Source organism: Oncorhynchus keta, chromosome 36 (genome assembly GCF_023373465.1).
Source record: "Oncorhynchus keta strain PuntledgeMale-10-30-2019 chromosome 36, Oket_V2, whole genome shotgun sequence".
In the NCBI taxonomy this organism is placed as follows: Eukaryota; Metazoa; Chordata; class Actinopteri; order Salmoniformes; family Salmonidae; genus Oncorhynchus; species Oncorhynchus keta.
This window is the reverse complement of record NC_068456.1, coordinates 10,421,420-10,445,566: the sequence shown is the minus strand read 5'-3', so window position 1 is coordinate 10,445,566 and position 24,147 is coordinate 10,421,420. Positions and strand designations below refer to the sequence as shown.

The following is a 24,147-nucleotide window of genomic DNA, read 5'->3' as shown; positions in this document are numbered from 1 at the left end:
ACCTATCAGAAGCTTCTAAAGCCATGACATAATTTTCTAGAATTTTCCAAGCTGTTTAAAGGCACAGTCAACATAGTGTATGTAATCTTCTAACCCACTGGAATTGTGATAAGTGAAATAATCTGTCTGTAAATAATTGTTGGAAAAATTACTTGTCATGCACAAAGTAGATGTCCTAACTGACTTGCCCAAACTACAGTTTGTTAACAAGAAATTTGTGGAGTGGTTGGAAAAACACGTTTTAATGACTCCAACATAAGTGTATGTAAACTTCTGACTTCAAATGTTAGTGATTGTCCCAATACTTTCGATCTGTTTAAAATGGGTGAACTATGTACAAAAACCACATGGATGAATATGGATGAAAATACCTTCAACTTAAAACTGACAGTCTGAACTTTAACCCCACGGCCATTGTATCATTTCAAAGTGTTGGAGTACAGAATGTACTCTGTGCCACTGTCACAATACTTTTGGAGCTCACTGTATATAACATATAATCGACTCCAAAGCAGCATACACATTGTCGTGACGTGACTATCATCGTGATGACTGCTATTTATCAAATAGTTATTTCTCAATTTAAATTAATCATGTAACAACTAACTCATTAGGAATTTGGGGCACCACAGGAAATGTATGTTTAATCTCCCGAATTAACTCCAGAGTATATAGACATCGTACCAGTCACCAATTAATAATTTCCTCATATCAGTTTCATTCTGAACGTCGTTGACTTCGTAAATCTGCACAAACCTGAGTCTTACTAATCATTCTGTACTATACAATACATTGATTTGATTATTTACTAAGAAGCTAAATGATAAGATATGATAGACGCGGTGTAGGTTATTGATAAGAAACTTAACACGATGACAAGTCCCTAGAGGACTAATACAATATGACACTGGCTACACAAGATGGAGATTTCAATTTAAAGAGCGAGAAAGCGACAAAGAGAAGCAACACTTGGATACATTTGGAAACTATACTTATAATAGCCCTAATACCTTGCCCAGAACTGCCGCTCTTATGGGTAAGAAGTAATGCATGTATTTACGTGTTGAAGGTCTTACGTGTTGAAGGTCTCGGATGTCTCTGTTGGGCCCAGGCCTCTGTGGGCAGTTCTGCTCGGTGAGAAGGGGTCTGTTTCTCGTGTAAGTCTCCGATTGTCCACGAGATGTCACAATGTCCTTTCTCTTGGTTGTCTGTTTACTTATACTCGTTCTGGAAGAGGGGTCTTCTGAGCCGTGTAGATGATCCCAGAGTGGGGATAAGAGCAATGTAAACAAACAATGATTTGAAGAGTGGGTCCTGCTTAAATTCACTTTCTTAGATACAGTACTTAACCATAGCAATGATTAAGAGGTTCCTTTGTCTTCAACCTAATGTTGCGTTTCGGGGTCGTGACTAATCGTAGACCTCAGCTGCAGCTTGTGGCCCTTCTAGTCTGATATGTTAATTCTTAACTCAAATGCTTTATACCTTTTTTGTAAAATTGAGGTGTGTCGTGGAAATGTCCTCTATTTACCAAATCATGGGAGCAAACCACACACACAAGTCAGAGTTAGTTATCAAAGTCCATCTTTAATTATATGAACTCTATCACAACCCTGTGACTCTCAGGTAATTCAGTGTCTCTCAGTGAATTCTCTGAGAGCCCCCCCTGCATTGCAACTGCCATCCTTTAATAGCAAAGAACACACATAGTCAGACAGCATAGACATAATAAATCGTTCAGCTTTGTCTCCTTACTCAAACCCCAGAACCATAAAACAATCCTCCATATCAACAGGCATATATCAAATTGTCATTTAGATACAACCAACTCTAAATACAACCAATCCTAGACAAGCTCACGGAGACACACTGAACTGGCACACAGACATTGTGGAGTCAAGAGATATGTTTACACATGATGACACTTTGACCTCTCCCCTCTCTGCGGCCCATGCAACTTAGTCTTGACATAGAACAGATAACTGCAACCCCGCCACAGTATTTTACAAAAATACCATTCTGATGAGAAGTAACTTAAACACATTTGATGAATATAAAACATCTTACATATGTTACCAACAAATTCTGAATCTTCCACGACAGGTGTTTACATCAGGCTGGCACGCTCTCTGGGTTCCCTGGGGCGTGGCTAGTTACGAGTCATGGTATCACAATATGATCTCGTTAGAGAACTAAAATCACAATCTTATCGTCATAAAAACATTCTTTATCCTGGATATTTTCCACACAATGTAAAGTATGTAAACATGACATACACATATGAAAGCTCTTCAAGTTACAATGTTTTCGTTATAACGTCTTCATGCAACTTTTAATGACATCACAACATAGACAGTAATTTTCCATATTCCATCTCTCATCATTCCCAATATTCGGATATTGAAATATATTGTCCATGGTTTAATGTTGAAGTTCTTGGGTGGCAAACTCTTCTGTAACACAGATGCATTCCATTTGCCCAAATTAGGCCCCAAAAGGAATCGTCTGCTGCCTATTGTTAACGATCTACGTGAGATGTCATAAAACGCCCACATCATTCCTCTCCCCGGAGCGCTGTAGAGCTGATCCACTGTAATCTGATCCTTTGGATCCTCACAGGAGAGTCATGACAACATATTACTATGTTATATGGCCTATTGGGAATCCAACCTATAACCTCCCAAAAATGTTGTATTTTTCTGTGCTGCAGATGATGGATGATCAGCCATCCGAGCCTGATGAGGAGAGTGAGGTGAAGGTGCTGGTCCTGTCTCCTCGCTGCTGGGCAGTCTCCGCACCCTGCTACCTGGAAAACTCCAGCAGATACTTCCCCAAGCAGCTCTCCACCTACCTGGCCGAGTTCACAGATTTCTACTCTAACAGTCAGTCCCATTTTGTCATCTGTCTTTTCACAAAGTTTTGGTTTTATGTTTCTCTCCTCATATTGATTATACACTGAACAAATATATAAACGCAACATGTCAAGTGTTGGTCCCATGTTTCTTTAGCTGAAATAGATATTCCCAGAAATGTTCCATATGCACACACAAAACCTGATGTGTACATCCCTGTTGGTGAGCATTTCTTCTTTGTCAAGATCATCCATCTGACAGGTGTGTCATTCCAATAAGCTGATTAAACAGCATGATCATTATACAGGTCCACCTTGTGCTGGGGACAACACAAGGCCACTCTAAAATGTGCAGTTTTCTCACACAACACAATGCCACAGATGTCTCAAGTTTTGAAGGAGTGTGCAATTGGCATGCTGACTGCAGGAATTTCCACCAGAGCTGTTGCCAGAGAATTGAATGTTCATTTCTCATACCATAAGCCGCCTCGAACATCGTTTTAGTGAATTTGGCAATATGTGCAACCGGCCTCACAACTGCAGACCACGTGTAACCACACCAGCCCAAGACCTCATCTGGCTTCTTCACCTGCGGGATTGTCTGAGACCAGCCACCCAAACAGTTGATGAAACTGAGTATTTCTGTATGTAAGCCCTTTGTGGGGAAATCTCTTTGATTGGCTGAGCCTGCCCACCCACCCTGCCCAGTCAGGTGAAATTCATAGATTAAAGCCTAATGAATTTATTTCTATTGACTGATTTACTTATATGAACTGTAAAATCTTTGAAAGTATTGCATGTTGCATTTTATTTTTGTTTTAGTATATTTTAGGTCTTTCTCATAAGCCAAAATCTCGCAAAGTTCCATCAGAGCCAGTCCGTTATAATGTCATCTTTGAGAACAAAGTGCTAGATAGCTGATTGGTGTGTGGTGTGTGTTTTGTCTGCAGGCCAGTGCATGTACAATCTGACCCACAGTAAGCCCCGGCGTCTACAGTGGACCTGGCTGGGCCATGCAGAGCTGCACTATGGCTCCTGCACTCTCTACGTCTCCACCCTGCAGATGTACATCCTCCTACAGTTCAACCACCAACCGGTAACTAGACGGGGGAAGCGCAGTGCGATGGGGAAATTGAGTTTAAGAATGTCATTTTTTAAATGAACACTAAACTACCTCCTGCTGTTATTTTCAGGATGTATCTGTGGAGGCTCTACAGCAGGCTACAGGCCTTTCTCCGACAGTGCTGGCCCATGCACTGTCTCCCCTCACTGCAGAGAAGGGCATTCTCACCACAGACAGCCCTGACAACAATCTTGTGAATGGTGAGCTCCCGCTCTGTCTTTCCCTGGCTAGTTCTTTCTCTGAGCCTTTCACAAATGCATTCTATGGAGCTACTGTGGATCCCTCCAATCCAGCAATTTTTTACAAAAAAAGATTCCATCCCCTGAATTGTTCATGACAGCGTTGAATTTACTGTTGGCGTTTGTGGAGTTGGACTGAATGTAAGGATTTGTCCTGCTCTACACATAGGAGTCCTGAGGTTGAACATAAAAGCTCTGTCTCAGAGTTTGGAAAACCACAGCTACTGCTACCTGCTGCCCAAGCAGACCTACCTGAATGTGGACGAGGACGCTGCCTGCTCGCTGGAGAGGAAGAGGAACTTCATCTACTGCCTCGTCATCCAGATCATGAAGGCTGAGAAAGAGATGAACATAGACAACCTGGTGTTCAGAGTAAGGCCTTGTTCCCTCATGTGTGACCAATGGAGATGATCAACTGATCCTATGTTTTATTTTATTTACCTTTTATTTAACTAGGTAAGTCAGTTAAGAACAAATTCTTGTTCAGGGGACAACGACAGCTAGCAGTGGGTGTCTTTTATGTCCCTTATTTTATCCCTTTATCCCTCCCTCAGGTGTTGGAGACGTGTCAGAAGCGGGAGGTGACTCATTCCCCAGGCTCGGTGCGTTTCAGCTGCAGCACTACAGACGTGTTGTCCTGTGTCATGCACGTCATCAGCAAGGGCTACATCAGGCGCAATGAGGACAGCCCACACATCGTGGAGTTCCTGCCTGAAGACCCCTCCACTCCCCAGAAGGGCCAGGCGCATTTCTCCTTCAGCAAGGCAGAGCTGAAGAATAACCCCAGCAGCAGCAACGCTGACATCAGGTGTGCGGACGACCCTTGACCTAGTGGGGGAAGGGTTTTTAATGTAGATTGCTGGTGTGGCCTCTCGGTTGATTCTGTATCTCAGGGCAAGTTCTTTGTTTTTGAATTGTAGGGAAGGAGAGTAGAATAATTACTAACAGGCATTCTTTTCCATGTATATGTCTGTCTGCAATATCCATTGCATAAATGCTTTAATAGCTAACCAATTGGGTTGAGGTCTTCAGCCCTGACGTTACAGCACTTATTTGTGCCATATGTACTTGTTCTTTGTCCTAGTTGAGCTTTTAAATACACATTGACCTAAACTGTGGCTGAATGGCAATGTCAGTCATTTCACATACAGGATGACCATTGACCACTGATGCTGTTTATTTAAGCCATTACCTTCAAAGAAACCCATAGCTCTAATACATGCAACACAAAAAATATCTAGCCTGTTATGCCATATGTTGAGAAACAGTCAAAAGATGCTGGTGAATGTTCTATTAATATAAATAATAAAGAACATTTGAACTTTGAACCATGTTTGTTGCTTTCTTATTTTTTAAATATTTTATTTTTGTACCCCTTTTTCTGGTGGTATCCAATTGTTCTTGTCTCATCGCTACAACTCCCTTACGGGCTCGGGAGAGATGAAGGTTGAAAGTCCTCCGATACACAACCCAACCAAGCCGTACTGCTTCTTAACACAGCGCCCTCCAACCCGGAAGCCAGCCGCACCAATGTGTCGGAGGAAACACTGTGCATCTGACAACCTTGGTTAACGCGCACTGTGCCCGGCCCGCCGCTGGTACGCGATGAGACAAGGATTTCCCTACCGGCCAAACCCTCCCTAACCCAGACGACGCTAGGCCAATTGTGCATCGCCCCACGGACCTCCCGGTTTAGGTCGGTTGCGACAGCGCCTGGGCGTGAACCCAGAGTCTCTGGTGGCGCAGCGCCCTTAACCACTGCGCCACCCGGGAAGCGTTGCTTTCTTATTTTGTGTGGGTATAATACAGTAGTCTAGAAATGCTGTGTGGGGTGATCTTTTTTAATAAAGATACCACAATTTGTCTCTACAACGTTTTGCTGTTAAAATCACACAAACTACTAACCTGATAATTACAAGCTCTGCTTTCCATAAGGATGTTATTATGACGCACTGTTATTAATGACAAATGCTTGTTCTCTGAAATGAGAGTATTTCCAACGTTTAGAGGTTAAGATTTCCATAGATGTCACTTACCTCTTGTGACCCGCTGTGTCTTCTCCTCCAGCCTGGAAGGCATCTTTGCAGCCCCTCAGAGTGTGGAAGACGGGGTCCTGGAGGCTGTCCTGTTGTCCATGGGCCGGACTATGAACCAGGAGGAGGTCCGGCAGCTGATGCAGCGCACAGTGCAGCAGGTCTCTGGCACCCTGACTCTGGACCTGGACCGGGCTGAGCACCTGCTGGTCCACTGCAAGTGGAACATGGATGTGCTAATCCAGCGCTACACAGACGACCCAGACTCCCTGGTCATGGCTGCTGGGCTGAAGGGCTGGAACCCCCAGCCACCCCCCAGCCCTGTGTCCAGCTGCCCTGTGTGCCTCATCTCTCAAACAGGGGAGGCAGAGCCCGTTCCCACCCTCTGCTGCATGCACTACTGCTGCCGGGTCTGTCACTTTACCGATTTTTCTAATCCTTTTCTAACTTTAAACTAGTTTAATCTTGTATAGATGCTTTAAAGGGACATTTTGAAGTTGCTATATAATTTTTAAAACTTAGAAATGAATGTACCCATTGATTCTTGCCTTCACAAAGTATTCATACATTTTGTTACAGCCTGAAATCAAAATGGATTTAATATATATTTTCCCATCCCATCTATACACAATACCCCATAATGACAAAGTGAAAACATGTTTTAGATTTTTTCCCCCACATTATTTGAAGTGAGATAGAGAAATACACAACAAAGTATGTGGACACCTGATTGTCAAACATCTCATTCTAATTATTAATATGGAGTTGTTCTCCCCCCTTTGCTGCTAAATCAGCCTCCACTCTTCTGGGAAGGATTTCCACTAGATGTTGGAACATTGATGCGGGGACTTGCTTCCATTCAGCCACGAGCATTAGTGAGGTCGGGTAGTGATGTTGGGCGATTAGGCCTGGCTCGCAGTCTGCGTTCCAATTCATCCCAAAGGTGTTCAATGGGGTTGAGGTCGGCTATATGCAGGCCAGTCAAATTCTTCCACACCGATCTCAAAAACCCATTTCTGTATGGACATCGCTATGTGCACAGGGCAATTGTCATGCTGAAACAGCAAAGGGCCTTCCCAAACTGTTGCCACAAAGTTGGAAGCACAGAATCGTCTAGAATGTCATTGTATGCTGTCGGATTAGGATTAACTTTCACTGGAACTAAGAGGCCTAGACCGAACCATGAAAAACAGCCCCAGACCATTATTCCTCCTCCACCAAACTTAGTTGGCACTATGCATTCTCCTGGCGTCGGTCGGACTACAGATGGTGAACTTGATTCATCACTCCAGAGAACGCCTTTCCACTGCTCCAGAGTCCAATGGTGGCGAGTTTTACACCACGCCAACCAACACTTGGAATTGAGCATGTTGATCTTAGGCGTGTGTGGCTGCTCGGCCATGGAAAGCCATTTCATGAAACTCCCGACAAACAGTTCTTGTACTGACGTTGCTTCCAGAGGCAGTTTGGAACTTGGTATGGAGTGTTGCAACCGAGAACAGACTATGTTTATGTGCTTCAGCATTTGGAGTTCCCGTTCTGTGAGCCTACCACTTCGCGGCTGAGCCATTGTTGCTCCTAGGCGTTTCCACTTCACAATAACGGCACTTACAGTTGACTGGGGCAGCTCTAGCAGGGCAGAAATTTGACGAGCTGACTTGTTGGAAAGGCGGCATCCCATGACGGTGCCACGTTGAAAGTCACTGAGCTATTCAGTACGGCCCATTCTACTGCCTATGTTTGTCTATGGAGATTGACGTCCACAGGTGGGGTTTGTGCTTACAGCCCAACACCGTGCAGGACGTTTGGCATTTCGCCACTTGTGCCCTGTGCTCTTCACAGATGAAAGCAGGTTCACACTGAGCACATGTGACAGACGTGACAAGAGTCTGGAGACGCCGTGGAGAACGTTCTGCTGCCTGCAACATCCTCCAGCATGGCCGGTTTGGCGGTGGGTCAGTCATGGTGTGGGGTGGTATTTCTTTGGGGGCTGCACAGCGGTAGCTCGCCAGAGGTAGCCTGACTGCCATTAGGTACAGAGATGAGATCCTCAGACCCCTTGTGAGACCATATGCTGGTGCGGTTGGCCCTGGGTTCCTCCTAATGCAAGACAATGCTAGACCTCATGTGGCTGGAGTGTGTCAGCAGTTCCTGCAAGAGGAAGGCATTGATGCTATGGACCGCCCGTTCCCCAGACCTGAATCCAATTAAGCACATCTGTGACATCATGTCTCGCTCCATCCACCAACGCCACGTTGCACCACAGACTGTCCAGGAGTTGGCAGATGCTTTAGTCCAGGTCTGGGAGGAGATCCCTCAGGAGACCATCCGCCACCTCATCAGGAGCATGCCCAGGCGTTGTAGGGAGGTCATACAGGCACATGGAGGCCACACACACTACTGAGCCTCATTTTGACTTGTTTTAAGGACATTACATCAAAGTTGGATCAGCCTGTAGTGTGGTTTTCCACTTTAATTTTGAGTGTGACTCCAAATCCAGACCTCCATGGGTTGATAAATTTGATTTCCATTGATAATTGTTGTGTGATTTTGTTGTCAGCACATTCAACAATGTAAAGAAAAAAGTATTTAATAAGAATATTTCATTAATTCAGATCTACATTTACATTTTACATTTAAGTCATTTAGCAGACGCTCTTATCCAGAGCGACTTACAAATTGGTGCATTCACCTTATGACATCCAGTGGAACAGCCACTTTACAATAGTGCATCTAAATCTTTTAAGGGGGGTGAGAAGGATTACTTTATCCTATCCTAGGTATTCCTTAAAGAGGTGGGGTTTCAGGTGTCTCCGGAAGGTGGTGATTGACTCCGCTGTCCTGGCGTCGTGAGGGAGTGTGTTCCACCATTGGGGAGCCAGAGCAGCGAACAGTTTTGACTGGGCTGAGCGGGAACTGTACTTCCTCAGTGGTAGGGAGGCGAGCAGGCCAGAGGTGGATGAACGCAGTGCCCTTGTTTGGGTGTAGGGCCTGATCAGAGCCTGGAGGTACTGAGGTGCCGTTCCCCTCACAGCTCCGTAGGCAAGCACCATGGTCTTGTAGCGGATGCGAGCTTCAACTGGAAGCCAGTGGAGAGAGCGGAGGAGCGGGGTGACGTGAGAGAACTTGGGAAGGTTGAACACCAGACGGGCTGCGGCGTTCTGGATGAGTTGTAGGGGTTTAATGGCACAGGCAGGGAGCCCAGCCAACAGCGAGTTGCAGTAATCCAGACGGGAGATGACAAGTGCCTGGATTAGGACCTGCGCCGCTTCCTGTGTGAGGCAGGGTCGTACTCTGCGGATGTTGTAGAGCATGAACCTACAGGAACGGGCCACTGCCTTGATGTTAGTTGAGAACGACAGGGTGTTGTCCAGGATCACGCCAAGGTTCTTAGCGCTCTGGGAGGAGGACACAATGGAGTTGTCAACTGTGATGGCGAGATCATGGAACGGGCAGTCCTTCCCCGGGAGGAAGAGCAGCTCCGTCTTGCCGAGGTTCAGCTTGAGGTGGTGATCCGTCATCCACACTGATATGTCTGCCAGACATGCAGAGATGCGATTCGCCACCTGGTCATCAGAAGGGGGAAAGGAGAAGATTAATTGTGTGTCGTCTGCATAGCAATGATAGGAGAGACCATGTGAGGTTATGACAGAGCCAAGTGACTTGGTGTATAGCGAGAATAGGACAGGGCCTAGAACAGAGCCCTGGGGGACACCAGTGGTGAGAGCGCGTGGTGAGGAGACAGATTCTCGCCACGCCACCTGGTAGGAGCGAACTGTCAGGTAGGACGCAATCAAGCGTGGGCCGCGCCGGAGATGCCCAACTCGGAGAGGGTGGAGAGGAGGATCTGATGGTTCACAGTATCGAAGGCAGCCGATAGGTCTAGAAGGATGAGAGCAGAGGATCTAGGATGTGTTATTTTAGTGTTCCCTTTATTCTTTTGAGCAGTGTATAAGATTGTTTTACAATGTTTGTAAACAAACACTACAGCCTTAAAACATGGTTTAAACTACAAATTTGATATCATGGATGGTCAGTCCCTTCATGGATAGCTCGGTCTATAAATTTGAGCGGTTAGATTTCTCCAACCCCATCCCTCAGCTTTTTACCTGAAACCGTGGTGAGAGAGCTTTGTTATTATTTCAACTGCTGATTGCTTCTTTAAGGATGAATTAGACTGTTCATGTTGAGTCGGAACATCTGCTCCTAATTTATATGTGAACAGTTTGTCACAGGACTCCCATTTAATAATGATTTATTTTTTCTTCCTAGTCTTGCTGGCAGGAGTACCTCACGGCCAGAATTGAGCAGAACCTGGTGATGAACTGCAACTGTCCAATAACAGACTGCCGAGCACAACCTACTTCTCAGTTCTTCTTCAACATCCTGACCAACAAGGACACCATCGCCAAGGTCTGCACCCCCCCACACACACACACACACACACACACACACACACACACACACACACACACACACACACACACACACACACGAGAGCATCACACTTAAAGTGAATTTGTAAAGTATTCAGGGAGTTTCTCCCATTCTTATCTGCAAATCCTCTTAAGATCTGTCATGTTGGATGGGGAGCATCTTGCACAGCTATTTTCATGTCTCTCCAGAGATGTTTGATTGGGTTCGGGCCCTGGCTGGGCCACTCAAGGACATTGAGACTTGTCCTGAAGTCACTCCTGTGTTGTCTTGGCTGTTTGCTTAGGGTCGTTGTCCTGTTGGAAGGTGAACCTTTTCCACAGTCTGATTTCCTAAGCGCTCTGGAGCATGTTTTCATCAAGGATCTTGCAATACTTAACTCCGTTCATCTTTCCCTTGATCCTGAGAAGTCTTCCAGTCCCTGCCACTGAAAAACATCCCTACAGCATGATGCTGCCACCACCATGCTTCACCGTAAGGATGGTGCCAGGTTCCTTCCAAATGTGACACTTTGCATTGAGGCCAAAGAGTTGCATATTGGTTTCATCAGACCAGAGAATCTTGTTTCTCATGTTCTGAGAGTCTTTAGGTGCCTTTTGGAAAACTCCAAGTCGGCTGTCGTGCCTTCACTGAGGAGTGGCTTTTGTCTGGCCACTCTACCATAAAGGCCTGATTGGTGGAGTGCTGCAAAGATGTTGGTCCTTCTGGAAGGTTCTTCCATCTCCACAGAGGAACTCTGGAGCTCTGTCAGAGTGACCATTGGGTTCTTGGTCACCTCCCTGACCAAGGCCCTTATCCCCGATTGCTCAGTTTGGCCGGGCGGCCAGCTCTAGGAAGAGTCTTGGTGGTTGCAAACTTCCATTTAAGAATGACGGAGGACCGTCAGTGCTGCAGAATTTTTTTGGTACCCTTCCCCAGATCTGTGTCTCGACACAGTCCTGTCTTGGAGCTCTGAGGACAGTTCCTTCGACCTCATGGCTTGGTTTTTGCTCTGACATGCACTGGATGATCCATGGAAACAGGATGCAGCTGAGCTCAATTTCGAGTGTCATAGCAGAAGGTCTGAATACTTATGTAAATAAGGTATTTCTGTTTTTGATTTTTATAAATTTGCAAAAATTTCTAAACCTGTTTTTGTTTTGTCATTATGGGGTATTGTGTGTAGATTGAGCATTTTTACTTATATAATCCATTTTAGAATAAGGCTCTAATGTAACAAAAAAATACTTTATGTACTGTATATAAACCCATAAAGTTATGTCTGTCCAGTTGTACATGTTTGCTGATCGTGAGTTTAAAACAGTAGGGCCTATCCATCCTCTGAGGCTCCTGTCCTCTGTTTCTCCCCAGTATGAGAACGCTCTCCTCCGGGGCTATGTGGAGTGCTGCTCTAACCTGACCTGGTGCACCAACCCCTTGGGCTGTGACCAGATCCTGTGCAGGGAGAACATCGGCAGCATGGGCACCTGCTCAAAGTGCTGCTGGTCCTCCTGCTTCAGCTGCAACTTCCCAGAGGTTAGCACTGAGCTGTTATACACGTCTCCTGTCCTCATTCATGTGGTTTATTTGTCCTTTTCTTTTACTTCTATGGCATTGAATTAGAAATCCATATTTGTACGGATACCCATCAGACTTGGTGTAGTGTAAATCTATCTAGTACATACAGTATTTTGTTCATAGAGACAAGTAAGCATAGAGTATAGATTTATGCTGATTTCTTACCCTCCACTATCTCCCCAGGCTCACTACCCAGCCAGCTGTAGTCACATGTCCCAGTGGATAGACGATGGTGGCTACTACGAGGGTATGACCATGGAAGCTCAGAGTAAGCACCTTGCCAAACTCATCTCCAAACGCTGCCCCAGCTGCCAGGCCCAGATCGAGAAGAACGAAGGGTGCCTACAGTAAGTGTAAAGCCACTGGACCCGTTTCAATCCTCAGCCCTGTTTGTTCTCTGTCGATTCCCATCAAACCATTTCATGGTTTACCAGAAGTATGTTGTAGGGATTTCTAGGCATCACTGTTACTGCCACTCAGTGTCAAAACATTTTTTTCAGTATGACTTGTGCCAAATGTAACCATGGATTTTGCTGGAGGTGTCTCAAGCCATGGAAACCAACCCACAAAGATTACTTCAACTGCTCAGCTATGGTAATTCCAATTGACTTGATTAAGTTAAGTTTGTGCTTCATACGATTTTGTACAAATGCAAAGGGTTTCCCCTCCATATGTATTTGGACAGTGAATTTTTTTTGGCTCTGTACCCCACCATTTTGGATTTGGTCAAATGTTTCATGAGGCCACTTTACAGAATGTCACCTTTTATTCGAGGGTATTTTCATAAATATCTGTTTTACCGTTTAGAAATGAAAGCACTTTATGTACAGTGCCTTCGGAGAGTATTCAGGCCCCTTGACCTTGTCCACATTTGTTACGTTTACAGCCTTCCTCTGAAATTGATTAAATAAATAAAACATCATTCGCAGTCTATACACAATACCCCATAATGACAAAGGGAAAACTTGTTTTTAGAAATGTAAAACGAAATAATAAACAGATACCTTATTTACATAAGAATTCAGACCCTTTGCTATGAGACTCAAAATGGAGCTTAGAGGCATCCTGTTTCCATTGATCATCCTTGATTGGAGTCCACCTGGTGGTAAATTCAATTGATTGGACATGATTTGGAAAGGCACACACCTGTCTATATAAGGTCCCACAGTTGACTGTGCATGTCAAAGCAAAAACAAGGCCTTGAGGTCGAAGGAATTGTAGGAATTGTATTGAGGCACAGATCAGGGGAAGGGTACAAAAACAATTCTGCTGCATTGAAGGTCCCCAAGAACACAGTGGCCTACATCCTTCTTAAATGGAAGACATTTGGAACAACCAAGACTCTTCCTAGAGCTGGCCACACGGCCAAATTGAGCAATGAGGGGGGAAGGGCCTTGGTCAGGGAAGTGACCAAGAACCCAATGGTCACTTTGACAGAGCTCTAGAGTTCCTCTGTGGAGATGAGAGAAACTTCCAGAAGGACAACCATCTCTGCAGAACTCCACCTAACAGGCCTCTCTGGTAGAGTGGCCCGACGTAAGCCACTCCTCAGTAAAAGGCACAACAGCCCTAAAGATTCTCTGGTCTGTTGAAACCAAGATTGGAATCTTTGGCCTGAATGCCAAGAGTCAGGTCTGGAGGAAATCTGGCACCATCCCTACGGTGAAGCATGATGGTGGAAGCATCATGCTGTGGGGATGTTTTTTAGCAGCAGGGACTGGGAGACTAGTCAGGATCGAGGCAAAGATGAACAGAGCAAAGTACAGAGATCCTTGATGAAAACCTGCTCCAGTGTGCTCAGGACCTCAGACTGGGGCAAAGGTTCACCTTCCAACAGGACAGCGACCCTAAGCACACAGCCAAGACAGCGCAGGAGTGGCTTCGGGACAAGTCTCTGAATGTCCTTGAGTGGCCCAGCCAGAGCCGGAACTTTAACCGATCTAACATCTCTGGAGAAACCTGAAAATAGCTGTGCAGTGACGCTCCCCATCCAACCTGACAGAGCTTGAGAGGATCTGCAGAGAAGAATGGGAGAAACTCTCCATATACAGGTGTGTCAAGCTTGTAGCATCATACCCAAGAAGACTCGATGCTGTAATCGCTGCCAATGTGCTTCAACCAAGTACTGAGTAAAGGGTCTGAATACTTATGTAAATGTGGTGTTTCATTTTTTATTATAAATGAGCAAACATTTCTAACAACCTGTTTTTGCTTTGTCCTAATGGGGTATTGTGTGTAGATTGAGGAAAAGGGGTCTGAATACTTTTTGAAGGCACTATCTAGTCCCCCCATTTGAGGAGGTCAAGTATTTGGACTAATTTGCTTACTGTATTAAAGGAGTCAACGGTTTAGTATTTTGTCTTTTCACTTAATGACTACATCAAGCTTGTACAAACTTGTTGGATGCATTTGCAGTTTTTGGTTGCGTTTTGATTATATTTTGCCCAATGGGGAATAATGTGTTTTCTCATTTTGGAGTCACTTTTATTGTGACTAAGAATAGAATGTTTCTCAACACTTCTACATTTATGTGGATAATCATGGGGGGGGTGATCCAATGCAGTGATCCACTTTTTTTCTGACTGCAGGTGAGTAAAGCAGCAAGGCAAGAAAAGAAGTTCCAAGACTACAACGAGAGATGCACTTTCCACAACCAAGCCAAGGACTTTGCCATCAATCTAGAGAGCAAAGTCTCCTCCATCAATGAAGCCCTGCAAATGAAGTCGTTGACGTTTGTTATTGATGCCTGCAAAGTCCTCGCTCAAGCGCGCAAGGTAAGAGGTAGTAAACTAATTTGAAAATAACTGTCCAATCGGTAGAGACATTTAAGCAATCACCACGCAATCACCAATCACCATGCACGCTTTTGGAACATTGACATTTAAAAAAGTATAATAAATAAATTTAATATACACCATCACAATATATCCTTTATTTTAGGCAGGTGTAAAGAAACATTATGATATGAAGAACATGTATTTTAGAATAGGAGTTGGCCTAGTATGTTGTCTATGCACCGTGCCATAGGCTGTATGTAGGCTTGTTCATTAAGCAGACAAGATATGCTTCAGTCGGATGCTGTTGTTTTATATTCTATGATTTTATAGTAAGTTCAATTATATTCTTCTTATCTGAATAAAATATAAACAGTATTTGTCCCATTCTGGTGTGAGTGCACATATGAGCATAAAAGTGATCATTTGAAACCGGTCCTATACACTAGATTGAGTTTGCCACTTTAGTTGCTGAACAAAAATATAAATGCAACAATGTCAAAGATTTTACTGAGTTACAGTTCATACAGAGAAATCAGTCGATTTAGATAATTAGGTAATTTAGATAATTCATTAGGCCCTAATCTATGGATTTCCCATGACTGGGAATACAGATATGCATCTGTTGGTCACAGATACTTCAAAAAATGTAGGGGCATGGATCAGACAACCAGTCAGTATCTGGTATAACCACCATTTGCCTCATTCAGTGCGACACATCTCCTTTGCTCAGGCTGTTGATTGTGACCTGTGGAATGTTGTCCCACTCCTCTTCAATGGCTGTGTGAAGTTGCTGGATATTGGCGGGAACTGGCAAATGCTGTCGTAAACGTTGATCCAGAGCATCCCAAACAGGCTCAATGGATGACGTGGTGAGTATGCAGGCCATGGAAGAATTGGGACATTTTCAGCTTCCAGCAATTGTGTACAGATCCTTGCGACATGGGGCCGTGCATTATCATGCTGAAACATGAGGTGATGGTGGCAGATGAATAACACGATCTTGTCACAGTATCTCTGTGAATTCAAATTGCCATCGATAAAATGCAATTGTTTGTTGTCTGTAGCTTATGCCTGCCCATACCATAAACCCACTGGCCACCATGGGGCACTCGTTGATATCAAAGCGTGCTGTATACCATCTGCCTGGTACAGTTGAAATCGGGATTAATCTGTAAAGAGCACACTTCTCCAGCGTGCTAGTGGCCATCGACGGTGAGCATTTTCCCACTGAAGTCAGTTATGACGCCAAACTACAGTCAGGTCAAGACCCTGGTAAGATCGATGAGAACGCAGATGAGCTTCCATGAGACGATTTCTGACAGTTGTGTGGAAATTCTTCGGTTGTGCAAACCCACAGTTTCATCAGCTGTCCGGGTGGCCGGTCTCAGACAGTCCCGCAGGTGATGAAGCCGAATATGGAGGTCCTGGGCTGGTGTGGTTACACGTGGTCTGCAGTTGTGATGCCGGTTAGACACACTGCCAAATTTTCGAAAATAACATTGGAGTCGGATTGTGGAAGAGAAATCAACGTTCAATTGTCTGGCAACAGCTCTGGTGGACATTCCTGTAGTCAGCATGCCAATTGCACGCTCCCTCAGCTTGAGACATCTGTGGCATTGTGTTGGGTGACAAAACTGTACATTTTCGAGTGGCCTTTTATTGTCCCCAGCACAAGATGCGTACTGTGTAATGATCATGCTGTTTAATCAGCTTCTTGATATGCCACACCTGTCAGATGGATGGATTATCTTGGCAAAGGAGAAATGCTCACTAACGGGGAATGTAAACGAATTTGTGCACATTTGACAAATAATATTTTTGTGCATATGGAACATTTCTGGGATTGTTCATTTCAGCTCATGAAACATGGGACCAACACTTTACAAGTTGCATGTATATTTTTGTTGAGAATAAATCTTAGACTGTCTTAGAAATCCAAATGTATATGGGCTGCATGGTGACACTATAGGCTATTGATGTTTTGGGAAAGTCACAAAAAAAGCTTGCGCTCTGTTCCTTGCCTCAGGCTGCACATGTTGTTCTCACGTTAATCCCATCTTTACTAATATGCTAAATGTGTTTAGATTTAGAATGGCCCATTAATGGGCAGGGGAAGTAAGATGTAGTCTGTATGCACTCGAATAGCGAATGGAGGCCGCTTTCCCACCGGTTCGTTTTTCAATCATGACGGGTTATTTCACTCCATGCATCAACTACTGTTTTTGTGGAGCATGCAGCCTCTTGCTGCACGACAGGTGATGTTCTGCCCAAACTCTGTATACCATGGGCTCTAAAACCCTGTTCCTGCAGCTTTCCAGTGCTTCATTTGGGAAACCAAGTCAAATCTTTTCATGAACATTGATAGTAAAAAATAAAAAAAATCACAACGAAAAACAGGCTATTTCATTGAACTGTTGCCAGCCCCTCTGTCTGCATGTTCGAGAAAGGAATGAAGGATACAGAGAGATGGAAACGGACGGCGGTGAGATTCAAATTGTGAGATACAAATTCACTATAATTGTGGGCTAACTCTTAAGTTGCCCTGCACAATTGATGAATCAATAGCATCTCCTAGGCCTATACGTTCTCTCCCAGACTCATGGTTAGAAAGTTTGGAGTGTAGAATAAGGTAACCAGTACATCCAGTATGCAAAATAATACAGTCCACACTCAAAGGCAATTGCTAGAATTTTAATTTTGGCGTGTAGCCCAGACCAATTTTCAAACAAAAACATCTTAAGTCAGTTTAAAATATTTTTCTGCCATGTGTAATATGCGGTATGCTATGTATTGTATAATGGAACAATCATTATTTTAATTCAATGTTTTTTCAGGCTTGGGCACATATTATAGGCCTGTGTATGGATAAGCTCCAGTATGCATATGTTTTTTTATTTTTATGAATCATCACATTAGAAAGCGCTGTCCATTTCGTTGTTAGTCTTTGAAACAACATCCACAACGACCATGTTTTCCACTGCTTCAGCCAATCAGCCAAGTGTAGAAAAAAAAGAAAGCACAATAATGTTTTGAGTGTTTGATGGCATTTTCATTGATGTTAGAGGGACAATTGAGCACTGAGTACCAGGCCATTAGTGACCTTATGGTCGTTAGTTTGTTGAGTACTACTGATGCATGTCCAGAGTGCATAAGAGGAGATTACCTTGACTCAACGGTCACATGGCATTTTACTGCGGTCATGACTGCCAGTGTGGCGGTAATACGGTCACCTCAAGAGCCCTATTCATGATGAACCTTTTCAGCATTTAAAATATATGACTAACATGGATCCCTTGCCTGACTCTGCCATGTAGGTGCTGGCCTACTCGTGTGTGTACAGCTACTACAATCAGGACACAGAGAAGATGGATGTGATGGAGCAGCAAATGGAAGCCCTGGAGCTTCACACCAATACTCTACAGATCCTGCTGGGTAAGACCTGCAGGAATTACAGTGCCTAGAGAAAGTATTCACACCCCTTCTTAACCTGTCCACATTTTGTTGTTACAGCCTGAGTTTAAATTGATTAAATGTAGATTTTGTGTCACTGGCCTAAACACAATACCCTATAATGTCAAAGTGGAATGATGTTTTTACAAATGAATACAAAATGAAAAGCTGAAATGTCTCGAGTCAATAAGTATTAACCCCTTTGCCTAAATACAGTGCATTCGGAAAGTATTCAGACCCCTTCCATTTTATTTTTGTTACGTCACAGCATTGTTCTATAATTGATTAAATAATAAAATATCTTCAATCTACACACAATACCCCATAATAACAAAACAAAAACTGTTTTTTAGATATATTTTTTGCAAATGTATCAAAAATCTCAAACGGATACCTTAAGTATTCAGACCTTTAGCTATTAGACTTGAAATTTAGCTCAGGTGCATCCTGTTTCCATTGATCATCCTTGAGATGTTTCTACAACTTGATTGGAGTCCACCTATGGTAAATTCAATTGATTGGACATCTCTGCAGCACTCTACCAATCAGGCCTTTAAGGTAGTGGCCAGATGGAAGCCACTCCTCGGGGCAGATGACAAGCCCGCTTGGAATTTGCCAAAAGGCACCTATGGACTCTCAGACAATGAGAAACAAGATTCTCTGTTGTGATGAAACCAAGATTGAAGTCTTTGGCCTGAATGCCAAGCGTCAGGTCTGGAGGAAACCTGGCACCATCCCAACGGTGAAGCATGGTGGTGGCAGCATCATGCTGTGGGGTGTTTTTCAGCGGCAGAGACTAGAAGACTAGTCCGAATAGAGGGAAAGATGAATGGAGCAAAGAACAGAGGTCCTTGATGAAAACAACATTGTAGTTACTCCACAATACTAACCTAATTGACAGTGAAAAGTAGGAATCCTGTACAAAACATGCATCTTGTTTGCAATAAGTAAAACTGCAAAAAATGTGGGAAAGAAATGTATGACCTAAATACAAAGCTTTATGTTTGGGTCAAACACATCACTGAGTACCACGCTTCATATTTTCAAGCATGGTGGTGGCTACATCATGTTATGGGAATGCTTGTCATTGGCAAGGACTAGGTAGTTTAGAATAAAAATAATCCTAGAGGAAAACCTGGTTGTCTGTTTTCCAACAGACACAAATACACCTTTCAGTAGGACAATAACCAAATCAATTTGTATTGGTCACATACACATGGTTAGCAGATGTTATTGCGAGTGTAGCTAAATGCTTGTGCTTATAGTTCCCGACAGTGCAGCAATATCTAACAAGTAATATCTAACAATTTCACAACAAATACCTAATACACAACCATCTAAGTAAAGGAATGTAACAAGAATATGGATGAGCAATGTTAGCGCAGCATAGGCTAAGATGCAATATAGAATACAGTATATACATATGAGATGAGTAATGCAAAATATGTAAACATTATTAAAGTGGCATTAGTGACTAGTGGCCAATGATTTCACGTCTGTATGTAGGCAGCAACCTCTCTGTGCTAGTGATGTTTGTTTAACAGTCGTCTGGTCTTGAGATAGAAGCTGTTTTTCAGACTCTCTGCCCCAGCTTTGATGCACCTGTAGACTGACCTTAACTTCTGGATGGTAGCGGGTTGAAAAGGCAGTGGCTCGGGTGGTTGTTGTCCTTGATCTTTTTGACCTTCCTGTGACATCAGGTGCTGTAGGTGTCCTAGAGGGCAGGTAGTTTGCCCCCGGTGATGTGTTGTGCAGACCACAACACCCTCTGGATATCCCTGCGGTTGTGGTTGGTGCAGTTGCCGTACCAGGCGGCGATACAGCTCGACAGGATGCTTTCAATTGTGCATCTGTACAAATTTGTGAGGGTTTTAGGTGACACGCCTTCACCACACTCTGTGTGGATGGACCATTTCAGTTTGTCAGTGATGTGTATGCCGAGGTACTTAACTTTCCACCAACTACACTGCTGTTCTGTCGGTGGATGGGGGAGTGCTCCCTCTGCTGTTTCCTGAGGTCCACTATCATCTCGTTTTTGTTGACATTGAGTCACCTCCTCCATGTAGGCTACCACAATGTCATTGAATGTTCCTGAGTGGACTAGATAGTTTTTACTTAAATAGTCTTGAAATTGGCTGTCGAGCAATGATCAACCAACTTGACAGAGCTTAAAGAATAATGTGCAAATATTGTACAATCCAGTTGTGCAAAACTCTTAGACCCACCCATAAAGACTGCTGGAATGGCTGCCAAAGGTGATTCTAACATTTATGTACATTTGATTTCTGGATTTCATTTTCAATAAATAAAAAATACATGTGAAACATATTTTCACTTTGTCATTATGGGGAATTGTGTGTCGATGGGTGAGGATTTTTTAAATTTGATTTAGTCCATTTTGAATTCAGGCTGTAACACAACAAAATGTGGAATGAGTCAAGGGGTATGAATAAAAGGATAATTGTAAGATTGTCAAGGCAAATTTCTATTACGTACAGATTGGCATTTGAAAGGATTTCACTGTTAGAGAGGTTTTTACTTTAATGGAGACTTCCTCGCGTGACTCGAGGGATAGCCGGTGCGATGCACTCTGCTTGTTTAAGTAGAAGGGTAGAAGAGTTCTTATAGGTGTAAATTCAAACCAAATAAAATAATGACAGATATGATGGAAACAGGAAGTTTCTGTAAAAAATAACTGTTGCGCCACTTTGATTGACCGACAATAAGCTACACGTGTGTAATGCGTTTTGGCTACCGGTGTGTCTTTTATGGGGCACACTCATAACTCAAACTCTTGTTTTATTAAAACTTTGTATGCAATGGTCTATTCTTGTAGGCTATGTCACATAGGATCATTTTAGACACAGCCTTAAAAAAATGTATTTATTCCTCAAATACTCTCCCAAGTAATCGAATACTAATGTCTGCTTTGGATATTCGAACATCCCTACTTTTTGAGGATGTTTCATACACCATGGATGAGTTCTCATTGTCTGTGTCTTTCCCCTCCAGAGGAGACCCTGTTGCAGTGTACGGATCTAGCGTCCTGCATCCGTCTACTGAAGCCTGAGCACCTCAACACTGGCCTGGAACTCATCCGCCGCATTCAGGAGCGTCTGGTGGCCATTCTACAACACTCGACCCAGGTAGGGACTAGGGAGTGATTTACACACTCTGAAGAGCACAGCACAAAGTGTGGCGGTAATACTTATTGGGTGCTTTGTGGTCCAATCAACAGCAAGTCATGAGGGTTTCCTCCTGTCTGGTCTCTCCAAACACAGGACTTCCGAGTGGGATACAACTCCAAAACAGGACAGGAACTGGAATCTGCTCAAGCTTCAAATCTTTCTAAGACCACAGACGCCAACAAAGTGTGAGTACAGGAGATTTGGGAAGTGGATCTCTACATTGGTTCCTGGATCTAGTAGCTTATTACTGAGAAAATGTTCTTCCTGATTTGCTGTGCTCACGGGTCTGCTCTCTCTGCAGGGCTGGGGGCTCTGAGTCTGACAACCATAACAACGAGGGTGGAGATGAGGCAGAGGAGGATGAATGGTATGACGATGAGTACGTTCCCGAATGGCATGAAGATGACGAGGATGACTTCTTTTCTGATGATGACGAGTCCGAAAACCTAGAGAGGGATTTCAGTCCTTTTGACTAAACATCTGAAAATAGGAAGGAAAAATGTCAGTCTCAATCTGTGCGGGCACTGCAAGCACCATATAAATATATTTTGGGAAAAAAACAGTACTTAATAAACAAACAAAAATCCATCAGAGAGAGCGATGGGGACAGAGAAAAGCCATGGTCTGGTTTGAAGTGAGGCTGGGTGTGATCCTTCATTTTTCCAGTCAGCCTCTTTGCGCTTAGTCTTCACAATTTCAGTCCCATGCCACAACTGCAATTGTTGGATGGGCACACTTACATGTTCCACTTATTGTTCATCACATAGGTTTGAATTCCTAGAGCCTCATTCTTTTTCACATGACGCTGTTTTGAAGCCGATGAGGGTTCCATGACTGTCAGACATAATGAAAATATTTGAGGTGTGACGATATACTTAAGAAAAAAACCATACTTTGTGTAATACAAATGCTACTTTTTCATTTACCAGCCTGAATGAAAAGGGATTTTATAATCCAGCGCTAGGAAGGCTGTTACATTGGTAGAATGTTGTTCATTGCCAAATGGCTTGCCTTGATATATTTTTGTAATACATGGATATATGCCTTCATTCATAACGATAAAGTACTCATTCAGAAAATGTATATTTCCATAATGAAACTTAAAACACTGAATTATTGTATGTTAATTTAGAAGGCTATTAAAAGCTCAAGACCTGCGGTTAATACAATGTTTGCGTGACATTTTCATGGGCTGCAAGGGGGAGAAGATTGGTAGGAAAAGGATGTAAGGTATTGGGTGTGCCTGGCAACAGTAGCAACAGTAGCTGACAACTCGCAACATTCTTGCGCTGCATTATAGTTCGCTACATACTTCTTCAGCGATTGGATCGTCTCTTACCAATCAGTGTCAAAACCAGTGACACATTTTCAAACCGCTGCTTTACCCATCGGTTTCTGGACCAATCAGACGGCCTTGAATGTGTTCACAAGTCGGTGAAGGGTCAGGGAGGTACTCCAATCAATCAAATGTATTTTATACATCCCTTTTTACATCAGCAGTTGTCACAAAATGCTTACACAGATACCCATCCTAAAACCCCAATGTGCAAGCAATGCAGATGTAGAAGCACAGAGCCACTCATTGCGGAGATTAAACTAACGTCCGTGGGTGTAGCATTTGGCCGGAGCAAGGAGTCTGGGTAGTCAGGCAATGAGGGAGTTCTATTAACCTGAGCTGTGGTGCACCGTTCTATTGTCCACGACGTGAACTGGCAAAAGCAGTGAGGGAGGAGCGTCCTCACAAATGGAATAGTAATCTGCGCCGCTTTCATGTCAACAAGGCAGCATGGTGCATAGTCTAAAACCTACATCTCTTTTCCATTAAATTTTTTTAATTTTCAAACTAGTTTTCATTGGGAAGGCACAGAAAGCGTTTTTATCAGAAGCAATAACTTTTGCATATAAAAACATAATCCTACTCATTACTCCACGTGCTTAATCTAGCCTAGCTACATCATGCTTTTGAAATTTAGAATTTTTTTGTTGTTGAAATTTTGTCAATGTTTATCTGTATATGGGTTGGGGTATTTGATATCTCAACATGCCACTTTGCTGTTGAGAGATCCTTATATTCACCATGTGCATCTTCAAAAAATGTATATTTCTGATCTCAATGTTGAATTTGTGCAATGTCAGCGAACTAAATAAATGCACTTTCTGCTATCATGCTGGAGTGATTTCACTGTATATGTATTATTTCATAACTACATTACCTGATTTAAACAAGACATTATTAACGTCATAAATATCATCATAGGCTGCTAGAGAATACTTCTGTGTAGTGAGGGGGGAAATAGTTTGTTATTCCCTGGCTTTTCCCAAAGAGTATTATATTGACAATGGAAATACATGTCCTTAAAGATGGAAGGCAGGTGGAAGGAGAACAGGTGGGACCATTTTAGCCAATAAGAGGGCAGATACCAGTTGCGTAGTACATTTCCTGAGTGTTATCGTGTGTTGCTGCCTTGCTATGTTGTCGTCTTAGGTCTCTCTTT

The 24,147-nt window shown here is 43.5% G+C and overlaps 1 protein-coding gene across 4 annotated transcripts in view; it reads left to right on the top strand.

Moving 5' to 3' along the window:
* LOC118369395 (cullin-9-like) overlaps nucleotides 1-23,818 on the top strand; it is a 70,737-nt gene extending 46,919 nt beyond the window's left edge. For 3 of the 4 annotated variants that reach the window (XM_052498448.1, XM_052498450.1, XM_052498449.1), the window contains 15 exons: nucleotides 2,711-2,882; nucleotides 3,802-3,947; nucleotides 4,045-4,174; nucleotides 4,383-4,585; nucleotides 4,768-5,021; nucleotides 6,281-6,656; nucleotides 10,519-10,659; nucleotides 12,031-12,195; nucleotides 12,421-12,584; nucleotides 12,738-12,831; nucleotides 14,826-15,011; nucleotides 18,329-18,446; nucleotides 21,477-21,610; nucleotides 21,746-21,837; nucleotides 21,954-23,818. In XM_052498448.1, the coding sequence (XP_052354408.1) occupies nucleotides 2,711-2,882; nucleotides 3,802-3,947; nucleotides 4,045-4,174; nucleotides 4,383-4,585; nucleotides 4,768-5,021; nucleotides 6,281-6,656; nucleotides 10,519-10,659; nucleotides 12,031-12,195; nucleotides 12,421-12,584; nucleotides 12,738-12,831; nucleotides 14,826-15,011; nucleotides 18,329-18,446; nucleotides 21,477-21,610; nucleotides 21,746-21,837; nucleotides 21,954-22,128 (2,550 nt within the window). In that variant the 3' untranslated portion in view covers nucleotides 22,129-23,818. Of the gene's footprint in view, nucleotides 1-2,710; nucleotides 2,883-3,801; nucleotides 3,948-4,044; nucleotides 4,175-4,382; nucleotides 4,586-4,767; nucleotides 5,022-6,280; nucleotides 6,657-10,518; nucleotides 10,660-12,030; nucleotides 12,196-12,420; nucleotides 12,585-12,737; nucleotides 12,832-14,825; nucleotides 15,012-18,328; nucleotides 18,447-21,476; nucleotides 21,611-21,702; nucleotides 21,838-21,953 lie in introns of all 4 variants that reach the window. The other variant, XM_052498451.1, reaches the window with a different exon arrangement.
* Nucleotides 23,819-24,147: the final 329 nt, after the last annotated feature.